Source organism: Pleurodeles waltl, chromosome 6, assembly GCF_031143425.1.
Source record: "Pleurodeles waltl isolate 20211129_DDA chromosome 6, aPleWal1.hap1.20221129, whole genome shotgun sequence".
NCBI classification, from domain to species: Eukaryota; Metazoa; Chordata; class Amphibia; order Caudata; family Salamandridae; genus Pleurodeles; species Pleurodeles waltl.
Window position 1 is genome coordinate 948,204,121 of NC_090445.1, and position 23,865 is coordinate 948,227,985.

The 23,865-nt window shown below is 47.5% G+C and overlaps 1 protein-coding gene across 1 annotated transcript in view; it reads left to right on the top strand.

Annotated features, from left to right (window-relative positions):
• The window catches only part of LOC138300422 (gamma-aminobutyric acid receptor subunit pi-like), a 734,504-nt gene that overhangs the window by 650,951 nt on the left and 59,688 nt on the right, over positions 1 to 23,865 (top strand). Inside the window, exon 9 of the mRNA XM_069239770.1 lies at positions 2,851 to 3,044. Coding sequence (XP_069095871.1) covers positions 2,851 to 3,044 — 194 coding nt within the window. The remainder of the gene's footprint in view (positions 1 to 2,850; positions 3,045 to 23,865) is intronic.

Here is a 23,865-nt window from a genome sequence, read left to right on the forward strand (position 1 = left end):
AGAGTTTTGAAAGGGTCAGGGAAGGGTATCATTAGGGATTAATAAGGGGGTTTTAGGGCTCAGAGAAGGGTAGAGTTCAGCTATAGCAAAGGGTTTTTAGGATTCAAGTAAGGATGGCATTGAGGGGTAGTAGGGGGTTTGGCATTTCAGGGAAGGGTATCATGAGGGGTAGTAAGGGTTTTTAGGGCTCAGGAAGTGGTAGCATTAAGGAGTAGCAAGTTTTTCTGGTTCAGGGACAGATAGCTTTGGGATGTAGTATGGGGTTTACAGGATTTAAGGAAGGGCAGCTATAAGGGTAGTAGGGGGGTTTTAGTGTTCAGGGAAGAGTTATGTTAAGGGGTCGTAAGAGGTTACTAGTCTTATCCAGTAAAAGTGTTTTTATGGTTCATTGAAGGGTAAAGTTAAGGAATAGTGAGAAGTTGTGCTTCAAGAAGGGTAGTGTTAAAGGTCAATAAGTGGTGTTTATGTTTCAGAGATTGACAGAGTTAAGAAGTGGTAAGGTGGTTGTAGGATTCTGAGAAGGGTAGCATTCAGGGAATGTAAGTTTTTTTTAGGATTTAAGGGAATTTATAATTACAAATTAATGAATCAGTACAATAATTTAACATGTACAAATATTAAATTCGAAGCAAATTAAACATGCTATTAGTAACATCATTTTAAACAAGTAAATATTAAATTAATATTAGTAATTAAAAGAATGCTTGGGAGCCAAGTAGCTTACAAATCTCTCCAGCCAATAAGTCTTAAAACTCAGAATCTGAAAGGAAAAAAGAGCATCCTCTAAAGGAATGCCATACGAAGGTATCTATGAAGTTGAAGATAGAAAAGGAAGGCGGAGGTAGCTGGGACTGCAGTACAGCATCACATTCCTCCTGACTGCCCCCTCTCATCTGTGCTGCTGCAAGAGAAGAACAAATACCCTCATTGTCTAAATTTCTAGGAGCCACATAGCCATACAGAGGTATGTGTTAGACCTAAAGGACAAGCCTAACTTGATAAAAATCTCTGGCTTATGCAACTTGATAATCATTACATCTCTTGGAGGGTACCCACTTTTCCTGTGTAAGCACAGAATTTCTGCCAAATAAAAACATGTACTCCTGTTCACTAATTGCGGACAGAGCAAAAGCCTCGCTCTGTAGTACTCCTGAAAGCACCCGTTTTAGGTTGATCACCGAAGGTTAGCGACAACCGCCCTGTCAAGCCAGACCTAAAAATGAGAATTAAAGTTACCATCAAATTCTTCTGATGTACAGTGAGAATGTGTTTTGCATTAACAATAAATGGTTTAGCATCACACTTGGAGGACATACACAAGATTTGTAATCGCGATATGCCTCTGGTATGTGTACCTGTTGGTCTGCCCATTGGCAGGAACAACTAAAATGCTTTCTAGGAAGATAACGTTCCCATGTGTTCCCGGATTCTGTGGTCGTGAACAGTAAACATTATGACCATGTAGCAAAGGTGCAGATTTACCAATACTTTCCCTGCTAGAAAAAAGTCATGCAAACATTGCCCACATAGCACGAGTTCTGTTTTGTGCAGCACACATTCATTGTGTAGAATGTTAAGCAAATTGTCTAGGGATAGAATGCAGTACTCGGAGGGTAAATCCCCTGGTATACATAATGCACACAAATTTGCAGCATAAGGTAAAGGTAGTTCTCGGTGCTGGTTGCTGCTGGCATCCTGTTTCTGTCTGATCCAGCGTAGCATGTGAGGGTGGCAGCAGGTCATATTTATTAAAAGTGACTCTGCATTACTTTTTTCCACTTCAGTGCAGGGAAGCAAATTAGACTGCTGCATAGCACTGTGTAAAAAATAATAAATCTGCCCCAAAGTATCTTCAGTTTGGCAGGATGGTTGCAATCCTCCAGTTTACATTGTGCTCTTCGCAATCCCAATCATTATGTTTGTGAACAATGTTTAACCTTCGCAGTGTTTTGGTAACTACATTGTTTGGTATTATGTTCTTACTCTCTGCATTGTGCTAATATTCACATATGTTAATGTTTGCAACCAGTACATTATATTAATTGCTGCATGCTTTTTGTTGCATTGCATTAGTATCTTTATTGCAATTGTTTCTTCCTGTGTATTTGTGTCATCTTTCCCTACACTACCTTCCATGAGATAAGCCTTGACGAATTATACACAGCTACCTCCAGAGTCGAGGAGTCTTGGGAAGCCAACTTTACACTGCAGACCAAGGGACTAGAAAAGTGATTCTACATCTAATGCAGCACCACTTCTATTGTGCCCCCTGTGCCCTCTGTATTTATGATGCGGTGCACCATAGCGGTATTAGGAACAATACCGCTGACATTTTTGATGCAAAGCAAAGTGCAAGGAGGCCCATTGATTTCAATGGGTGCGTCCTTTTAATGGCTGCTTTCAGTAGGTGTTTAAATGACACCAGAAATAGCGCAATGAAATCTTGTAGATTTCATTGCTCCATTTTTGCGGGCCTAATTGTGCTGGAACGCCCCCTTTGCATACATTATGCATGGTGCATGCATAATGTGGTGCAAAGGGTTACAAAGTGGTGCAATGCATGCATTGTGCGACTTTCTATATATGGTGTGGCGATTTTGCAAGCCTAAAGCCACATTAGCGTAAACAAAATTATGCTAATGTGACACTAGGCCTTCTTAAATTTGGGCCCAAGTACCTAAAGGTCTTGTAAGTAGTAAAAACAAACACATCCATTTTTGCTAACGGGTTATCCTTCGACAGCACGAGCGTGAGAAAAATCTTATTATTAAAATGACCTACTAAATCAGGTGCTGACAATTTTTTAGCGAAAACACTGTAACAGCTATTGTAAATTATATTGTCACGCAGGTGTCACAACAGTATTAACCATGACAACGCTGATGATGGGAGCTAGAACATCGCTTCCTAACGCAAATTGTTTCATAAAGGCAATTGATGTTTACCTGGGCATCTGCTTCAGTTTCATCTTTGGGGCTTTGCTGGAATATGCTGTTGCTCATTTCTGCACCCTCCACCGACCAGATTTGAAAGAATTAACAAAGGTAAGGTTGTCAGTAAAGTGCTTTTATTTGACACTGAGATTTACATGTAAACATTGTTTTGTGAATTATAAACAATACTTTAAAAAGTAGGGCACCTTATTATCACAAAACGTAGAACATACATCAACCTTACAAAATCTATAAACGCTGGCAATGTAAAATGTTAAATTAGTAGTTTATGTAAGTGGTTCAGTATATTCGAAATAACACCACTGCTATTATAAATAAATTTTGGTTCTCGGTAAATTGAATGGTGACTACTTGTATTTAATCAGTACCACGTGCTAGATTGCTCAGTAGGCAAACAGCATTTTTGTAACTTTAGTCACATTCTGATGGTGCCATTGCAGGGTGCGCTCTTTGGTAGTCAGAACACACAGCAAGGCCTCTGCTTTAATTTTAAGTGCACGGATTGCCAACGAACTGTAGTGTTGTGTTATCCTACCGTATGCTGTGCTGTGATGTAGTATGTTGTAATATGGTATGTGCGGGATAAATCTGTTTTAAGTGCATGTTCATCCATCAGGTATATTGGTCGAAGTTACTGCCAGAAAAATGTGTGTGCATGGCAGGGACATAAGAAGCAGCTACAAATGTAGCTCTTGTCTGAATGCTTTGTAGCACACAAATTAAGCTGAAGCTGCTTACATGCTTTGAGTACCAGACAGACAAAAGAGACTCCAGCTTTGGTTACTCAGTTGATCTGGGTTACTATGAATATATGATAGTCTTCAGGTCCAAGTGGGCGATTAGGATAGTTACAAATCATGTTTGATCTAAGGGATTCAGGGCTCTGTTTTTCTCAATTAAATGCCATGACATAAAGTTTGGCACCGTAGGTCGATAGCATCTCACCGCACCTCAGAAATACTGTAATGAATTTCCCTGACTGCAAACGCTCCTACTGGATTTTACTACTAGCAAGATATGAACATATCTAGAATTGGGCTTTTTGACAAACACAGTTTTTAGTGGTGCTTTCTCCACATTGCTAAAATCTGTTCTTGCCCAGATGCAATAGATCAGTAAATGCCATTTCCACACTTCTGTTTTAATTCCACAAGGGATTCATCACCACTTCCTTCAATGCTGTTTGCCATTTAGGCACCATATTCAATTACTCAGAATTAGATCATTGGAATGTTGAGCACTCCATTGGAGATAATGGAGTAGCTCTGGGTTTCTAATGACTGGCAGAAGCCCGGAGCACCAACATTCCAATGTTTGTCTTTCTCACCAACAACTGCCTAATGAAACCCGAGGGTATTTTACCCTCCCTTGGGCTGCAGGAGACTTTTGTTTTACTAACTAGAACATTCTGCTCTGATTGGGAGGAATGTTCTGATAGACTTATAGCCTGCTGTAGCTGGGCTATACCAACCATTGAAAGCCCATTCTCCTGTTAATGGCCCTCACCTTCAGCTCAGGCCTTTAACACTGGAGCAGGCCTTTAATGGCCAGTATAGCCCCCTACAGAGGTGTCATGAGGTTATGTTAGTGTTTACTTAGGCACTATTGTTTTAGCTTAGGTCTGAGGCCTGTGCCCTCTCACCTAGTCTCTTGTCCTTTTATTCTTATTCTTATTTAAGCAAGGCTTCATTTTAATGGTGATGTTTTATTGTTTGTATCAGTTGCCCTTCCATGCAGAATTTCTTATTTATTTATTTGCACGACATTTCATCCTGTGTTCACTCCAAGGCAGCTCATGTTAGTTTACCGTGTATTGCCGGTCTAAAGAGTACAATGTCTACCCTACACAGTATAATACGTTTTGTCACATCAGGGCAGTCTCAGAACAAGATGTTTTATTATAAAACAACATGCTGCCCCCACCAACTTAGGGGGGACATTCCAGCCAACCTACCATCTCATTCTGTACACTGTTGCAATTTCTGCTGAAACCTTATCCTTCCTCTTTGTCTCTGTGGGGGGACTCACAGCAGACTAACAGACTGTTACCTCTAAAACGACTATTTGCTTTCATGTAGAAACTTATGGGTATATTTACAAGAAGTGGTGCAGTGCGGCCGCTGCGCCAAAATTTGAAGTAGCAATCTGCATCACTTCTAAAATGCAGGGATGCTCCGTGTTTACTAGAATACAGCGCATCCTATGTTTCCCCTACGCCAGTGCTAAATTAGCTGCCGAATGCCAAAGCAGCCACCCTTGCACCATGGAGCAAGGATGTCTGCATTGCAGAAAGGATTGTTTTGTGCAGGAAGGGATACCTTTTTACACAAAAACAAGTTTTAATGGCGATTGGCTGCAGAATGCAGTACACATAGAAAGACCAAAAACGAGGAGAAATGAAAGCAGTTCTCCTCATTGCGCGTTCGTTAGATTTTGGCACTGCCACAGATTGATAATTTCTTGTAAATCTGGGGAAGCGTCAAAATTAAATGGGTGTTGCTGTGAAACACCCATTGCACGCCCCTTTCAGGCAAAGTGCTGTGTGTGAAAGGACCGTATTAACAAGATGGGGTTAAACCTTGTAAATACGGCACATTGCACAGTGCCACCGGAGAGTCACGAAAGGTGTAAATATGCCCCCTAGTAGTGTAGGTAGGGATGTTAGACATACTATTGCGACAATATGGTGAGCCTGTGTTTCACTTTTTTGGTCACTGATGTAACAGTGTTGTGTTTCATTATCGTCATAATTGTAATTCATGCCTTTTTAAATCGAACGCAGCTCCTTCAATAAAACATATTGATCCAAAATCCTGCTTCTGTGTTTTTGCATGTATGAGTCTTGCCTAATTGAGAGAAAGGGATACAATCTGTTCTTTCATGACTTCCCTAAGGAGTCCGAGTGTTTTACAATAAACTGCCACAAATCACTTCCACCCCTGGTACTGGTGAGGTGCTGCTAGTTAGCCGAAAGGATTAGGCTGACAGCTGTCACACAGAGTGGGATCAGAACTGTCTCCCATGCTTGGTGGTGCTGCCGCCCACAATCCAGGATTCTTGTTACTACAATGGAAGTCTTACAACATGGCGCCACCAACGTTGGTTAGGCACTGACTTTATTGATCTTCCAAGAATCTTATATGGAGATGACTGTGGTATTAGGGAATATCATCCTCAGTTAGATAGGTAGTATGTATTTGATGCTGTAGGTTGTTCAGTCTTGACCTATTAAAATGATTCCCCAATTGGTGTTTCTATATCTGAACAATTCAATTCTATTTTTAAAATGGCAGATCAAAACTGTTCTGTAATTGCAACAAACATGAGACTCCCCCTCACAACACACATATACACACTTAAGAAACTCGGGTCATGTTAGAAATGGGGTCTCTAGTTGGCAGTCAGTTTACACCTTGTCCAAGTAGGAACCCTGACACAAGTCAGGGTAAGGGAGATACACAGCTAAGATAACCCCTACTCAGCCCCTTGGTTGCTTGGCACAAGCAGTCAGGTTTATCTCAGAGGCTATGTGTAAAGTATTTAAAACTGCACACACAGTAACACAGTGAAAACTCCATAAAAGGACTACACACCAGTTTAGAAACATAGCTAATATTTAGCTAAATCAAGCAAGACCAAACTGACAAAAATCCAACAAACACAAAAAGAGATGTCAATTTTAAAAGTAAAAAGAGTCCATAGAAATCAACGGATGTGTGGTTTTAACACAAAGTACCTATTGAGCGTCAAAAACTAAAGCGGAAGGGGCGAGTGTACATCGGAAAAGCAAGTGATGTGTCGATTTCTTTCTTACAAGTGAGGCAGTGTGTCTATTCGTTCCTCGCCAGGTAGGTGATTCATCAATCTTTTTCTTGCAGGAAAGTGATGCATCGATTTCCGGGTCCGCAACCTCGAGTCCATGCAGTGCTGCTGTAGATTTTGACGCCTCAGCAATAATGTGTGGAAAATCTGGAATAATGGCAGTGATTAATCCGTGCTGAGCTGGCCATGCATCGATTTTGCTTGTGCGGTGCAGGCAGTGCATCGATTTGTCTGCCTCTCGGCTCCGGTGCATGGGTTTTCACCTTGGGTTCACCTGCTTCTCCTTCCAAGGGCCCAGGGATAGGATGTGGCACCACTTGGCAACATAGGAGTTTCAGCACAAGAACCCAGGTGCTGTCAGATGAAGTCTTTGAATGCCCTGAGACTTCAGATCTGGGGGCAAGCTCAGTCTAAGCCCTTGGAGAAACTTCACAAGCAGGATTTCAGAAAGCAAAGTGTAGTCCTTTCCCTCTTAAGGCAGAAGCAGCAGGCCAGCACAGCAAAGCAACAATCAGAGTAGCAGGTCCTCCTCCAGCATCAAGCTCTTCTCCTTGGCAAAGGTTACTCTTGATCCAGAAGTAATCTAAAGTTGTGGGGTCAGCGGTCCAAAACGTATACTTATTTCTGCCTTGAAGTAGTAAACTTCAAAGTAAAGTCTTTGTAGTGCACAAGAACCTGCCTCTTCCTTGCCCTGTCCCAGCCACACTCTAGGGGGTTGCAGGCTGTATTGTGAGGTGACAGACACATCCCTTTTTATGTGCAGGTGCCTGCTCCTCCCTCCCACTTTAGCCCAGGAAAACCAATCAGGAAATGCCGGACACACCTCAGCGCACTTTGTGTTACTGTCAAGATCAAATTCACAAACAGCCCAACTGTCAGTCTGACCCAGACATAGATTCAGCAGCCAAGCAGAGACACAGAATGGTTAAGCAAGAAAATGCCCACTTTCTAAAAAGTGGCATTTTCAAACAGACGAGCTAAAAACCAACTTTACCAAAAGGTGTATTTTTAAATTGTGAGTTCAGAGACCCCGAACTCCATATCTCTATCTGCTTACACTTAAAAAGTATTCAAAGGCAATCCCGATGTTAACCTATGGTAAGGACAGGCCTTGCAATAGAGAAACCCAAATTTGGCAGTATTTCACTACCTGGACATGTAAAACACACCAGTACATGTCCTACCTTTTGAATACACTGCACCCTGTCCATGGGGCTGCCTTGGACCTACCTTAGGGGTGACTTATTTGTAGTAAAAGGGTGGGTATTGGTGTGGCAATTGGGTGCTCCTGCCAGGTTGAACTTGCAGTACAAAACTGCACACAAAAGACACTGCAGTGGCTGGTCTGACATATGTTTACAGGGCTACTCATGCGGGTGTCACAATCAGTGCAGCAAGTCCACTAGTAGCATTTGATTTACAGGCCCTGGGCACCTCTGGTGCACTTTAATAGGGACTTACTAGTAAATCAAATAAGCAAATCATGAATTAACCAATCACCAATTCAATTTAGACAGAGAGCATTTGCCTATGCATATGGTTAGCAGTGGTATATTACCCAAAGTCCCAATGCCAACAAAAACGGGTCAGAAAAAAATAGGAGGAAGGAGGCAAAAAGTTTGGGGATGACCCTGCAAAAAGGGCCAGCTCCCAAGGGTCATCTTTCCAGAAGCAGATGGGAACACACATACATTTCATCATTACACTCCAGCAAATGCACCCATACAATGTAGACCTTATGCTTATTTAGAAATACCACTGTCTTCTCAAAAACACCAAAACTGGCTTGATGGCACCCTACTACACATTCCACAGAATGTTAGACTAGGTCCCTTAAGTAACGACGGACCTACATGGCCAGAATGGGCTACCTATACATCACACCCTAATATAGGTACAATGGTGGTTGCTGCCTATACACTATTTTAGTAGAAATATATAGATGATTAATACAAATTGTAATGCAGACTTTAAACAGGGACTTCTCCAGTGGAACCACATGACGCCACAGTGGGCATTGATCCTGCTACCATGCATTCAGTTATGGGTAAAGTACCCAACAAATGTGAAGAGATTCAATTTTGGTTCACCAAACAAATTAGTGCTTTGGAATCAGTGTTTTCCCATACGGGACCCCACGATAAACATAGAAATCTCACAATGTGCTTGCCATTTGAGATGGTTCCCTCTGTGGACAGCTGTGCCACTTGGGGTGAAGTGTTTGCTGCACTCTACACTACTGCACACGGTACACCGACACTTGCAAATCTTCCTGAACTGTTGAAACTAATTCAAGAAGAATATGGGGCTGCCCCAGCCCTAGATCTGGGGATGCAATTAATGGGCAATTTAGCCAAGGTATCCTCAATAATATTAAGTAATCTTGAAGGGGAAGCAGTAGCATTGGCAGTGCGCCAGCAGCTCCAGGATGGTCCTGTACAGGATCATGTAAGCTGCCAAAGATTATCGCCAAGACCTGTTCTAGTATAAGGATGGATAGAGTGGGAGCCAGACCAGTTAAACAACAATTACAAGCTAAATCCAATAAGAACTGTACCAAGCAGGCAGCTGAGGTGCTTAAAAATTTCTGGGATAAACAAAAATAAAAAAAGATAATGTAAAACAAAGAGGAGCATCTCCGTGTTCGGAGACCTCTGCGAAACGCTATAATTTGAGAAAAAGGGTTATTCTAAAAACTTCTAATAGATACCAATATATTGATACACGCCAACCTCGTACCTTCCAGAACTCACAGGATAAATGCAGTGAGAGAGGCGGGTGATCCAAACAGTGAAACAGGTATGTGAAACTGAGAAAAGATTCACAACGCTCATCTGAAGCTTCTATACAAAAAGAAGAGGAACCTCCCCAACAGAAAGCACAATTTAAGAAGAAAAAATGGCAGCAATTTTGGCTAGAAATGCCACTCATAATGCGGAACTTACTGAAGAACAGGATGTGGGCACTGACTCTGATAGACAGCGTGGCCGAGGTCATGATAGTTTGCCGGAATCTTCAAGAGCTTCTGGATGTGACAGCAAGTAACAACATTTTATAAGCTGAAACTGCAGACATGCGAGTCTCCCCCCAAGATAGGGTTTACAAAGTGAAAATACAAATTGAGGGAGACATAGGGGGTCATTCTGACCTCGGCGGTAAAAGGCCCTTACCGCCGGTCAGAAGTCCGCCATTCTACCGCCGCGGCCGCGGTAAACCGCCACGGTCATTCTGACCACCAACTGTGAAACCGCCAAAAACCCGACATCCAAGGAAGGCCGCCTCATCAGCGGGCCGCGGAAAACTGGAGATGACCAAACCTCCACCGTCACGCCAACACAAACACGCCCATGCCATTCTGACCCATGAATCCACGCGGCGGTCTTTCAACCGCGGTATTCCATTGGCGGTACACACCGCCGCGCTCAAAATACACACACAGCTCCAAAACACAGCCACATTGGACAATTTGAAATACACACACCTGAGACACATACAAACAACACTCCCACACATCCAATCAACTATAAAACACACACCCACAGCACCCACAAACCCCCACTAGTTGGAAATCGGAGAGAAGGCGATAGAGATAGAGATAGAGAGAGCGAGCACAGCAATCGAAAACCCCAACACACACAGGAACCCAACTTCATCACCCACACCACATCTACGCACACATCACCACACATCACCACGCACATCACCACAAACACCACCCCACACCTCATCCACACCACCCAATGGCACCCCAAAGACACCCCAGGTTCTCGGACCAAGAACTCAGGGTCATGGTGGAGGAAATTATAAGGGTTGAGCCCCAGCTCTTCGGCACACAGGTGCAGCACACCACTATAGCAAGGAAGGCTGAGCTATGGCAAAGGATCGTAGACAGGGTCAACGCTGTGGGACAGCATCCCAGAAATCGGGAAGATATACGAAAGCGATGGAACGACCTACGGGGAAAGGTGCGCTCGATGGTGTCGCGACACAACATCGCTGTGCAGAAGGCTGGCGGCGGACCCCCTCCCACTCCACCCCAATTCACAGCATGGGAGCAAGAGGTAGTAAACATCCTGCATCCTGATGGCCTCGCTGGAGTACACGGAGGAATGGACTCTGGTAAGTCGAATCTCAACTACTTCACCCCCCCCCCCAACCACCAGAATGCCAACCCCCCCCCCTCACCCCCAATCTCAACCCCCCAGCACACAACCTCCCTGCCAATGTCTCACCAGCACAACCCACCCTAAACAACACCAACCCCTGAATGCCAAAACAAACCATAGACAGCCACCACCAAAGCATGACCATTGCACATACCCATACACCCCCCCCCCACCACCCTCACAACAACTCCCACAAGGTAATGCCAGCACTGGGGGACAAGGGCACTCAAAATGCACGCCATGGCACACACAGAAACAATAACCATACTCTTTTACCCCTGCAGGGCCAGAACGCCAACACACCGCCACGGAGGGTCCAGATTTGTCCATCCCACCCCCAGAACAGGCCCCCAGTGAGGACAGCAGCTCTGTCGACCTAGAACCTGATGACCAGCCCGGACCATCGGGGACCTCTGGACAGTCGGTTCCCCACACACAGACACAGGCCACAGCAGACCCAACCCCCTCTGGGAACACCAGCACAGCTCCCACCCAGCGGGCCCATGCCTCTGTCTCCAGGATGCGTCAAGCAGCGGTGTGTCCGCCACTGCAGGGCACCCAGGCTGACCCAACACCCCAACAACAACAGGGACCTGGGGGCAGTGGTAGTGGGCACACCGTCCAGGGGACAGAGGCCCGGGGAAACAGGGCAACTGGGAGGGCTGCTGTGCGACAGGGGGGAGGACAGGGCCAGGGAACCGACTCTCCAAGAGGCCCTCACCACCATCATGGGAGCATACCATCACTCCCAGGAGATGATGGCGACGGTACTGGCCAGGTTCACTGAGATCCAGGCACAGCAGGAGGAACGGTACATGGGGTTCAGCAATGAACTCAGGAACATCGCTACGGCTATGGGGACCATAGTCCAGGCCCTCAACCGGATAGAAACCACATTGCGAGACCATGTGGCACCACAAAGGGCCCCTGTCACTAGCCAGGACCAGGAACAGCCTACCACCTCCGCCGGCGCTAGTGGTCAGGAGGCCCCCACAGAACGACGGGCCACCAGAACCCCACCTCCTGCTGAAGAACAACCACCCCGCAAGAGGAACCTGAGATCTCACAGGAAGACAGAGTAGGATGCCAAGACCCCTGCCAGCATAAGATACCCCCTGATGTCATCCCACTGTCCCACATTGTCACCCTGTCCAACCTTGAACTGCCCCTGCTCCATCCTTCCACAGGCATATGGAAAATGCACCTGTGAAACTGAGAACTGGACTCTGCCATGGACATAACTCCACCCTCACCCATCACCGTTTTAATATCATGTACCAATATCTAGCACCAAAAATAAATCACTCATTGCACTGAAATCATTCAGGAGTCAGCCTGTATTATTTACAAATGTATAACACATTACTGATCAATAATGTTCAGTTAATTTTGTGATGACAACATACCGATGTAAATAAGCATTAGTCCATGGGCTAACCAAGCAGAAGTCACGCAGTGGGTCATACAGCACTGAAAAGGGAAGGGAAAATCAAACATCAGTTTAAAAGAACTGGGGGGAAATACACAAAGTAAAGATGCAGGGGGCTTTCAGTAAATGTTAAATGGCGTGGGTGATTCTTACCTGTGTGCTACTGAAAATACTGTTGGATAACTCTGTCCCTGTTGTCTGTGTCGTCCTCTTTGTCTTCCTCCTCTTCACTCTCCGCAGGCTCCACAGCTACCACAACACCACCATCTGGACCATCCTCCTGCAGGAAAGGCACCTGACGTCGCAATGCCAGATTGTGAAGCATACAGCAGGCCACGATGATCTGGCACACCTTCTTTGGTGAGTACATCAGGGATCCCCCTGTCATATGCAGGCACCTAAACCTGGCCTTCAGGAGGCCAAAGGTTCTTTCTATGATCCTCCTAGTTCGCCCATGGGCCTCATTGTACCGTTCCTCTGCCCTGGTCTGGGGATTCCTCACTGGTGTCAATAGCCAAGGCAGGTTGGGGTAACCAGAGTCACCAATTAGCCACACACGTTGTCTCTGTAGCTGTTCCATCACATAAGGGATGCTGCTATTACGCATCACATACCCGTCATGCACTGACCCAGGGAACTTGGCATTTACATGGGAGATGTACTGGTCAGCCAAACAGACCACCTGGACGTTCATAGAATGGTAACTTTTCCTGTTTCTGTACACCTGCTCATCGTCTTTTGGGGGTACTAAAGCCACATGGGTCCCATCAATGGCACCAATTATGTTGGGGATATGTCCAAGGGCATAAAAATCACCCTTCACAGTGGCCAAATCAACCTCCTCAGGGAATACAATGTAGCTCCGCATGTGTTTCGTCAGGGCAGACAACACTCTAGACAGAATTTTTGAAAACATAGGCTGAGACATTCCAGATGACATGGCCACTGTTGTCTGGAATGAGCCACTTGCCAAAAAATGGAGGACTGACAGAACCTGCACTAGAGGAGGAATTCCTGTGGGTTGGCGGATGGGGGACATCAGGGCTGGCTCCAGCTGGGCACACAGTTCATGTATAGTGGCTCGGTCAAGTCGGTATCGTAGTATGATATGGCGTTCTTCCATTGTCGACAGGTCCACCAGCGGTCGGTACACGCGAGGATTCATCCTTCTCCTCGCAAGTCCCAGCGGACGGTGCCTAGGAAGGACAACATGGAGCACAGAGTCAAGCAAATCACAGGTACGTTCACCACAGCATGCATAGCACACGATTATCTATGTATTGAAAGGCGTGTATGTGTGGCAATGCAAGGCCTAGGCCTGTGTGACGCAGTACAAATTATGCCATGTGGGCCCTTGAAATGGCGGCTGCCTGACCTGTGAAGTGGGACAATGGGATGTGAGGTCAATGCGCTGGCGTGGCAAACCGTGGCGGTAGGCAGTCGAAGACCGCTATACGAAGCCGCATTGGTCAACATTGAAGCCTATGGGTTTCTGGAGCCAATGACGAGGTGCGCCGGCAGTCGCGGTACGCACCGCCGTGGGCGTGACCGCCATTTTCTATCTGCTTAATCACTCGAGACCTGATCATCCACAGGAGAGGACCTATACTGCAAGTGCTGCTGTGACCTCGGTCTGGAAGATACAATGGCTGCTGCGACTGGGGAAAAGGCCCCTGCCTTCACGTCTGAAGAGTTGGAGAAACTAGTGGATGGGGTCCTCCCCCAGTATGCGTTACTCTAAGGTCCTCCAGACCAACAGGTAAGTACACTGGGTGCACATGGAATGGGCTATGCCTGTGTTGAGTGGGGTGGATGTATGATGGTGGGGTGGGGAGCGAATGAGGAGTGCAACGCACGACAGATGAGAGCATGTGCCACATGGCAAATTTGGGGAGGAGGGGCTATCACATCTAACATGCAGATAAATGATGAATTTTCCTTTCCCACCCTGTACATGTCAAATAGGTCAGCGCCCATCAGAAAGTCGACATTTGGCGTGCCATCGCCAAGGAAGTCCGGGCCCTGGGGGTCCACGTCAGACGGGGCACCCACTGCCGCAAGAGGTGGGAGGACATCCGCCGCGGGACCAGGAAGACCGCTGAGTCACTGCTGGGGATGGCCTCCCAACCTAGGAGGGGTGCCAGTCGTACCCTGACCCCCCTGATGTCCCGGATCCTGGCGGTGGCCTACCCTGATTTGGATGGGCGCTTGAGGACATCACAGCAGACACAAGGGGGTGAGTATCAGCACATTTTGCTATCTTTCTGCGCAGTGGAGGCGTCTGGGTGGGGGAGGAGGGTTATGGGTGACATTAGGCCAGGGCGTTTTCTGTAGTGTAGTCCTCTCCTTTAGGCATGGCCCTGTGCCCCCGCCCCCCACCTCTGTAGGGTGCCAAGTACAGCTATCCATGGTCCTGCATCATCCATGTGTGTATTTGTTGTGCATAGACCTGTAGGCCTGGTCACAAGTACTGAGTAGTATACCCCGATTGCGCAGCGTAGTGCATGAGGTTCCTGTGTCTGTCCTCTCCGCCAAAGGTGTTGACATTGTATGCACTCAACCTGTTTTATTATTTCTCCCCCCACACTTTTTCTTGATCATCTTGTGCATGTGTGCATTAGCATCATCAGGCGGAGGAGATTTGGCATCGGAGCACGAGGGAGCTGCAAGTCACAAGGCCCCGGTGGGCCGTGGTACAGACACCGAGGGCACCAGTGATCCGGAGGGCGAGGGGAGCACCACAACGGGGACCGGTGGTGACACCAGCGACACCGACACGTCCTCGGATGGGAGCTCCCTAGCGGTGGCGGCAACATCCGGGCCCCCCGCCTCTACAGGTACAGCCGCCACCCAGCGCACCAGCCCCGCCCTCCCAGCAGCCCCTCAGCCTACGCTCCGTGCCCGCTCGCCCAAGAAGGCGGGCATCTCCTTCGCCCCAGGCACCTCAGGCCCTGCCCCTGTCACCCCTGCTGCCCTCAGTGAGGAGGTCATTGACCTCCTTCAGACCATCATTGTTGGGCAGACTACCCTTTTGAATGCCATCGAGGGGGTAGAAAGGGAGGTGCATCGGAGCAATGCCTACCTGGAGGGCATTCATTTGGGTCAGGCTGCCCATCAACGATCGTTCAATGCTCTGGCCTCAGCACTGATGGCAGCCATTGTCCCTGTTTCCAGCCTCCCTCTTCTAACTGCCTCCAGCCTGTCTCTGTCTCCTGTTCCTCTGCCTATCCCATCCACACCATCAGACCAGCCTGCACACACGTCAACACCCAAGGTCAGCTCATCCAGACACAAGCACCACAGATCCCACAAACACTCACCCAAGCAACATCCAGATGCAGACATGCCAACAGTCACTACCACCTCTGTGTCCCCCTCCTCCTCGTCTCCCTCCTCCCTCCCTGTGACGTCTACACTCACACCTGCATGCCCACCACCATCAGCCAGTGCTTCCATCACCAGCACACCCTCCAGTACAGTCCGCACACGTGCAGTCACCACCCCCACTGCCATTTACACGTCCCCTGTGTCCTCTCCCACTGTGTCTGTCACCCCCTCTTCCAAGACACACAAACGCAGGCAGCCACCCACCCAACAGCCATCCACCTCACGACAGCCTACGTCACAATCACCTGCACCCAAAGACAGCACACCTGACTCTCCTACAACCACATCCTCTTCCTCCACTCCCATCACCACTACTCCCACCCTTTACCTTGGTCCTAAAAAAGTTTACCTCTCCAATCTTAACCTCTTTCCCTCCCCTGACCCACCCCCTCCATCTGCTAAGAGTCCCAAGAGCACCTCAGCCACCACCAGCCCAGCTTCGAGTGTCACTGTGGTGCATGGGTTCTGGAGTCCACCCTTTGGCAGCAGTGACACTTCTATCAGCAGCAAGGGGACAGCCAGCCCCCCCTCAGGCAAGAGGACCCGGAAACTCAAGGGCCGCCGTGAGAGGACTGACACGGCTGCCCCCAAGGACCAGAGTTCGGCCACTTCACCTGCCACAACATCCAGGGGAGGCAAGGGCCAGAGAGCCTCTTCTAAGGAGCGAAAGGGCAGCAGGGCGGAGAAGTCAGCCAGCAGGAGTGCGGAGCAAGAGGGCCCCACAAGCCCCATCCCGGCTGTAAGGAAGGACACCAAAGGGCCCAGGACTCCGTCACCGAAGGGTCCTGCGACTGCACGGTCGGAGGGCGACTGAGCAGGGAGTCCAGGCCAGGTCTGGCTCCCTTGAATTACTGGACAAGCACTGCTGAACAGGGCCCCGCCGTGCAGAAGAGCACTGCTGAACAGGGCCCCGCCGCGCAGAAGAGCACCGCTGAACAGGGCCCCGCCGTGCAGAAGAGCACTGCTGAACAGGGCCCTGCCGCGCAGAGGAGCACCGCTGAACAGGGCCCCGCCGCACACAAGAGCACCGCTGAACCGGGCCCCGCCGTGCAGAAGAGCACCGCTGAACAGGGCCCTGCCGTGCAGATGAGCACTGCTGAACAGGGCCCGCCGTCTCAAGCACCGCTCCGCAGGGCCCCGCCGTCTCAAGCACCGCTCCGCTGGGCCACGCCGTCTCAAGCACCGCTCCGCTGGGCCCCACCGTCTCAAGCACCGCTCCGCTGGGCCCTTCCTGTCAAGCACCGCTCCGCTGGGCCCTTCCTGTCAAGCACCGCTCCGCTGGGCCCTTCCTGTCTAGCACCGCTCCGCTGGGCCCTTCCTGTCAAGCACCGCTCCGCTGGGCCCTTCCTGTCAAGCACCTCCCCGCTGGGCCCCGCCATCTCAAGCACCGCTCCGCTGGGCCCCGCCGTCTCAAGCACCGCTCCGCTGGGCCCCGCCGTCTCAAGCACCGCTCCGCTGGGCCCTTCCTGTCAAGCACCGCTCCGCTGGGCCCCGCCGTCTCAAGCACCGCTCCGCTGGGCCCTTCCTGTCAAGCACCGCTCCGCTGGGCCCCGCCGTCTCAAGCACCGCTCCGCTGGGCCCTTCCTGTCAAGCACCGCTCCGCTGGGCCCCGGCGTCTCAAGCACCGCTCCGCTGGGCCCTTCCTGTCAAGCACCGCTCCGCTGGGCCCCGCCGTCTCAAGCACCGCTCCGCTGGGCCCTTCCTGTCAAGCACCGCTCCGCTGGGCCCCGCCGTCTCAAGCACCGCTCCGCTGGACCCTTCCTGTCAAGCACCGCTCCGCTGGGCCCTTCCTGTCAAGCACCGCTCCGCTGGGCCCCGCCGTCTCAAGCACCGCTCCGCTGGGCCCCGCCGTCTCAAGCACCACTGGCACAATGACAGTGCCGGATCTGTCTCGAGCTACCGTTCACAGTTCACTGTGCCCACCATGCCTCCTCCTTGACCGGTGGAGACTGTTATCCACCTGATGGACTGTGGCTTTGCACTCCCCAGGATGGCAGAGTGGGCAAGCCACCCACTGTAGAGACTTGAGAGACTGTGGCTTTGCACTCCCCAGGATGGCACAGTGGGCAAGCCACCCACTGTAGAGACTTGAGTGACTGTGGCTTTGCACTCCCCAGGATGGCACAGTGGGCAAGCCACCCACTGTAGAGACTTGAGAGACTGTGGCTTTGCACTCCCCAGGATGGCACAGTGGGCAAGCCACCCACTGTAGAGACTTGAGAGACTGTGGCTTCGCACTCCCCAGGATGGCACAGTGGGCAAGCCACCCACTGTAGAGACTTGAGTGACTGTGGCTTTGCACTCCCCAGGATGGCACAGTGGGCATGGTGGCCCCTTCGTGGATCTGGCGTCGTGGACTCATGTGGCTGTGGTGCCCCCCCCCTTCCCTTCCCCCTGAGGTGCCTGTAGTTTTGTCATCAGATGCCCCTGCAGTGTTCTCTCCAAAGGACTCAGGTCTCCTGTGTGGGCTTTGCCCTTGTGTTGATACACTTTGGCCCACGGACACTTGGAATTTCGTTAGATGTGCAGGACTAATTGCCTCGGTTTATCGTATGCACTAAATATTGAATTGATTTTTTAAAATTGTTATTGCTATTTGACCATGACTTATCAGTGGCTTTTTATTTCCATAAATTTCGATTCACAATTTAATTATGTCCTTGCTTTTTTCACGGGGGTTTGGGTGGTGTCACTGTGACTTGTTGCTCTGCATTGGTGTGTACATAGTTTGGGGGAGGGGGTGGGGGTCGCATATGTGTGTGCCGTAACCTTTCGTCCTCCCCCCTCCCCTGTGTCATAGGTGCAGTACTCACCGTTGTCGTCTGCGCCGGCGTTCGTACTCGTGGTAGATGAGCAGGTAGACGAGAGCAGGGAGGATGTTTAATTCGGGTTCCATGCTGTCCTCCTTCCTCGTGGAGTGCGTAGAGGTGCGCGTTTTCCCGTTCGTAGTCTGTTTCCGCCGTGTTTTTATGGGCGGTGCTCCCGCCCCGGAAAAGGTGGCGGATTGGTGAGTTGTGATAGTGTGGGCGGTACATTGTCTGCCGCCTGTCTGTTGGCGGTGACCGCCGCGCTGTTTGTTTGTACCGCTGTGGCGGGCGGAGTGTTAATGTGGCGGGCTGTGTTGGCGGTTCCCGCCAGGGTCAGAATTCCATTTTTTGGACCGCCGGCCTGTTGGCGGGTTGGCCGCCGCTTTATCACCGACCGCCAGGGTTAGAATGACCCCCATAGAGTGCACAATTAAAGTTATATTCTGGGAAAAACTAATGTTATGTTATGACATCCTATTGGCAGAAAAAGATTGGCCACCTGAATTCGTCCATAAACCACCACTAAGGGAAGATGTCATTATGTCATCTTTCTCGGTCCTTGTTTCTCAGAATTAAGACAGGCTTACACAGTAGATTGGGCTTTGGCACAAGTCCTGATGCTGTATTGCAAGCATGTTGGATAGGACAAAGACTCACCCTCCCACACAATACTGGTATGATCAACATTATCTCCACACCCACCATACCCCATTACACATGATGTTAAAACTGCAGTGAGAGGAAAACGCATACAACTTGAGTACCATGGTGTAATAGAACCCTGCATATTATCAATGAACAAGCCCTTGTTCCCTGAAGCTAAGTCAAACCATTCATATAGAATAGTCTTAGACTACAGACACTTAAACAGTCACACATGTACATTTTCTATACAAAATGCACACAGCACAGCACTTATCAACAATCTAGTGTGTAGGAAATGCAAAACAACCTTGGATATTTCCAATGGTGTTTTCTGCCAAACTATAGTGCCTGAAATCAGGGATCTGATTGCCTTTAGCGCACTAGGCTCATAAAGAAAATGTTGCCGACTCCCACCAGGGTATAAGAACAGTCCTGGACTGTTCTCAGTACATGTAACATCTATACTACACAACATTGGCCCTGAGGTGTTGTTCTGTGTAGATGACATCTACCTGACTGATGACAACCTGGTCACACACCTAAGACAGGTGGACTGCATTGTGGTGGGTTTCGCTGAAATAGCCTACAAATTAATTTTCAAGAAAGCAAAAATGTCTTTTCTCAGGGCCCTGCTTTTGGGATATGAACTATCAGTTGAAGGAAAGAGCCTGGTGATTAACGTTCTACAAAAGTGTGCACAATTACAACCAAGCACACCCTCAAAAAGCTACAATTAGTATTGGACTTTTTAAAGTTTGGCAGAATTTACATTTCAGATTATGCAAAACACATAAAACCACTTTATGACTTGAAACATTCAGACTTTTCAAGTAACTATTGGCCAGATGAACACACATGCATTCTCAGAGCATTACAGCAGGATGTGCTTGAAGCAAACTATGAAGATACATTGGGTCAATTAACGTGATACCGTCCCTACAACATACAAATCACATTTGTATTCAACAGCTTGACAATGTTTTGCTCCCACTGAGAAAATTCTGACTGCGTTCAGACAGCTGTCATAAAAGAGAGATCTCTATCCCAGGGGAAATGCACTGTTGTTGTGACCCCAATACCAACCTTGGAGGCTGTGACAAAAGCCAGTGTTAAAAATGCAAAAACATTACATCCATGTTGGGTTCAATGGGCCACCTCTCTGACTTCCACTGTTGTTGACTATGTTTTTGATCCAAAACATCAGACACAAGAGTTCCTTTAATAGGAACTTGAATACCCAACACCTACAAACATTCTGCGTCTTGCTCAATATGAAATTATTATTTACACTGATGGTTCAGCACAACTAGAGGTGGGCACCAAACAGCAATACCCCGCCACTTGTGTGGATGTGAGTGGATGCATTAGGGATGACAAGTTCCAACCCCAAAACATATACACACAGACCCTAGGGGACTGCAATGCATAATTGGCAGAGCTTAAGGCTCTATTATTGTCACTGTAACACACAGATCCTGACCTTCTAACACTGATTTTGTATGATTCATATTATTGTGTCCAGTCCTTTCATGGATACCTGCATTACTGTTGCCAGAATGGGTTCAGAGATTGAAAAGGGAACCCCATCAAACACAGACGTCTGTGGGAAAAGGTAGCAGATCTAAAGGAGATGCTACCAAATACCCATGTAGTTCATACAATGGGCCATCAATGTATAGGAAGAAATGTTGCAGGAAACACCTTGGCTGATAGAGCAGCCAAGCCAGCAGTAGCCACAGCTTCTGTTGATGCGATTGCTCATTCTAGGATAAGTTTGGATGATGAAACACTGGCTGCTGTGAAAGCCTATGTGGACAGTAAGCCCTTAACAATGGTGCATTCCATCAAATATTCCTACCATGTAAGTGGACAGATCATTGCCTTTGTAACAATACCAGGGATAGGTGATTGCATGATCCTCAACAAAGATCAGAGACCAGTTTTGATAAAAGCAACACATGAGGAAGTTGCTTCTCCCCATGCAAGTGTGGTGGCTTCTATGTCCCTATTGCAAAAACGTTATTGATGGCCAGGTCCATACAAACAGTTCAGACAATATGGCCTTTGTTGTGACATCTGCCAAAAAATAAGAGGGTCCACAGCAAAACACCCACCACAGACGCCCCTCCTAATTTCCAACAAACCACTATTATGTATACACCTCGACCACTGTGGTCCCTTAACATTTGATGGTGCATATAAATGCATGTTAGTCTCTGTTGACTCAGTGATCAGCTGATGCTTGAACTGTTATTAAAGATTTGCAAGTCTTCATCAGGACATATGCAGTTGCGGCATTCCATTTGAACCAGGGCCCTACTTTTGCCTTAAGAGCATTCAGGGACAGCATGGTAAAAATAGGTGTCCAACTGAATTTCACGTCTTCCTATGATCCAGAGGAAAACACGGTGGTGGAGCGGAAAAAACAAGACTTAAATCAATCCTTAACGGCAAGGGTACTATGTATGGGTTGTAGTTGGCTTAACCACCTATATGGAGTCTAGATAGCGCTAAATAATCTGCCCAGAAGGTACTTGGGAGGGCGCACCCCATTTGAGGTTCTGTCTGGCATACCTATGTATGTCCCTGATCTTAATAGCCCTGGAGCAGTAGATGCAGACACACTTTTTGACATAAATGAATGAGTCACTGTCTTGCAGGAATTACAACAGTTCCATGATGAAAACTCATCTGCTTGTGCCGCCACCTTGGTAATGAGGGATTCACCAACAACATTTACCAGCTGGATTCCAAACGTTGTGGATCTAGCGCGTGAAATGGTTGCTGTGAAGAAGGAATTTGGTCCTGCATATCGAGCACCGGTTCCAGTCATGGGAATATACGGTACCAGTACTGTCATCTTACCACCGCGGCCTGGTTCCAAAGAAAACTTCTTTGCATCATTGGACAATGCAGAGTTACACCATGTGGCCAATCCTACACAGCAGACCAAGAGGACTCCTGAGCAGTTTCGGAACCCTTCTCACTGCCAGTCATGAGGTGCCTCTCCAAAATTTTACTAACAGTGATGAAACTTCCCGGAGCTTCTTGAGGGTGGAAAATGAACTATCATTAGTATCTATCAATACATCTGCAACAAGACATTTCTAACGTTCTGAGCTGTATTACTCTAATTCAACACAAATTGATGGAATTGTTTACTGTGAACCACAAAGGGATACATTTGCCAGTTCTCCTTCTCTAACAGCTGCTTCAGCACTTGCACAAACTGTTTCTGGATATTCTGCCTACATCAATGATTCTTTTTCAAATTCTTCAGCATCTTCAAGTACACCTGTATCAAGAGCACGTAAGCTATTCAATTGGCTTCAAACTAACTATTTGATTCATCCATGGAGTTATCTGTCAGTCCTATTAACTCTGCTTGCCTTCCTTCTTTAGATTGATTTTGTCATGATTTTCTTTTTGCTGCTACATGGTCATTATCTTCCTGAAAGCTCTGCTGTTGAACAGGTGGATGAGGTTTTGAAGCCTGACCTATCCTCACATAAGGTCCGCGGAGACTTTTTCCTAGTGAGCATTTCAGCTATTCCGATTCCTGATGGGATTGTTTGGGATAAAGTTCCTTTTGGGGCAGCCGGAAATTATTCAATTTCCATACATATTTAGTCTCAAGGAATGATATAATAACACCTGGGATGGTTTCTGATGATTGGGCTGTGAAAACAGTTGATTCCATGCTTTCTGAGCTTGGATAGTATACTATGTTTGAAAGTGAAGATGTTTACCAAACAACAACAAATTTGGGGAAATGTTCTGTTACCATCATTTTGGACATGACTTTATACATAAAACCACCACCCCGATAACTGCTTACAATTACACATAATGGGAATATTGTCCAACTGTGCCAGTTGGGAGTTCTAAAACAAATGTAGAAAAGTTTGTATATTTTACTGGGCATGATGTTAAAGATGCTGAGTCTTATTATTTTAAACTGCTTCCTATGCAATTGAAGAATGTCCTTTTAACAGACACTAGGTTAGTTTATTCTGATTATTTTGCTTTGCCATTGGCTATTGAAGGTTATGAATATTGGTTAAAGTTGATTGACTTAAAAAGTGTGCGTGGAACTAGAAATGATAAAATACAGGGATGGGAAGCTTTGTTTAGAGCATGTCTAATTCCATTGCAAATTATATTTTTTTACATGAAATTGTACAAGAAACAAGTTGTTTAGGTTTGGCAAAGATTAGGGAAATAAATGTGCCCAGTATTCCTTCACCTGCTAAAATTGACAAATGGCAAAAGATTTTAAATGTCACTGAAGAACAGCTCGATGAGTGGATTTAAAATGGAATATTTAACTCAACACTTTCAGGTTCAAACGGGTGGGTATTGTGGCCAGTGGATACAAATGGTTGTCATGCACATTTTGTAAACCTCACGGGGGTTTTCAAGAGCGAGTAGGCCTGACCCTCGTTATATAAATCACAACACTCTGATATCTGCACCACATATAGCGTGGGCAAATTATGTCAACAATGGTTGAAATGTTCCCCACTAGCAGCCGTTAAAGAACACCTTAGTCTTCTGTCAGAAAACACAGACTTACAAGATTTCTTGTTAGGTCCAAGAAAACCACGCCAAAAGTGCTACTTATATTCTATATACAAAGCAATTTGGAAGCTTTC